Below are 624 nucleotides of genomic sequence, written 5' to 3'. Positions count from 1 at the left end.
GCTGCCAGTGGGACGCGGCTGCAGAAGCCCCTCTCTCAGCCTGCTGGCCATGCGCTGTCTGCCGACGGTGGGGACCGGGGTGGCTGCGGGAGAAGGCAGAGCCATGAGCAGAGCAGCGCCCAGGCACCTCTGAAAGGCAAACCAGACTGGGGTGCAGGGTCTGGCTGCTGTGGGATCCCCAGCATCGCTGCAGAGAGCAGTGGAAGTGGGGAAGCAGGCACTTACTCCTGGGCTTGCCATCCCGCAGTGGGTGAGGGCGATGCCTGGCCAGCACATCTGCCAGAAAATCGATTTCTTCCTCCAAGCGGGGAACGGACGTCCGTCCTGCGCCAAGAGAGAGCGGGCGTGAGACAGGCATCCTGAGATGCAGCCACGTGCCCAGTCCCAGGGCCGGACCCAGCATCTCCCCGAGAAGGGGCTCACATCCAGCACAAACAAATGCAGGTGGTTTGGATTCCAAGCCCACGGAGATGCAGCCCTCCAGCACATCGGCAGTCCCAAAGCCGAGACCTGGGATCTGCACGTGTCCTCGCTGCTTTTGGGGTCCTTTTTCACCCTACGAATGTTGGGGGCTGTAGGAGAAACAGCGGCCGCAGCCGCACCCATGCCAGAACTGGTAGGGCC

At 63.3% G+C, this 624-nt stretch overlaps 1 protein-coding gene across 1 annotated transcript in view; it reads right to left on the bottom strand.

Moving 5' to 3' along the window:
- The window catches only part of NPDC1 (neural proliferation, differentiation and control, 1), a gene marked incomplete at its 5' end in the record, with an annotated part of 2,638 nt that extends 2,314 nt beyond the window's left edge, over positions 1-324 (bottom strand). Inside the window, one exon of the mRNA XM_009703581.1 lies at positions 226-324. Within this exon, the coding sequence (XP_009701883.1) occupies positions 226-324 (99 nt within the window). The remainder of the gene's footprint in view (positions 1-225) is intronic.
- Between the last annotated feature and the right edge of the window lie 300 nt (positions 325-624).

This window comes from Cariama cristata, unplaced genomic scaffold (assembly GCF_000690535.1).
Source record: "Cariama cristata isolate BGI_N322 unplaced genomic scaffold, ASM69053v1 scaffold26237, whole genome shotgun sequence".
Classification (NCBI taxonomy): Eukaryota; Metazoa; Chordata; class Aves; order Cariamiformes; family Cariamidae; genus Cariama; species Cariama cristata.
Note: the sequence above shows the minus strand (reverse complement) of the source record. Positions and strands in the feature narration are given on the sequence as shown.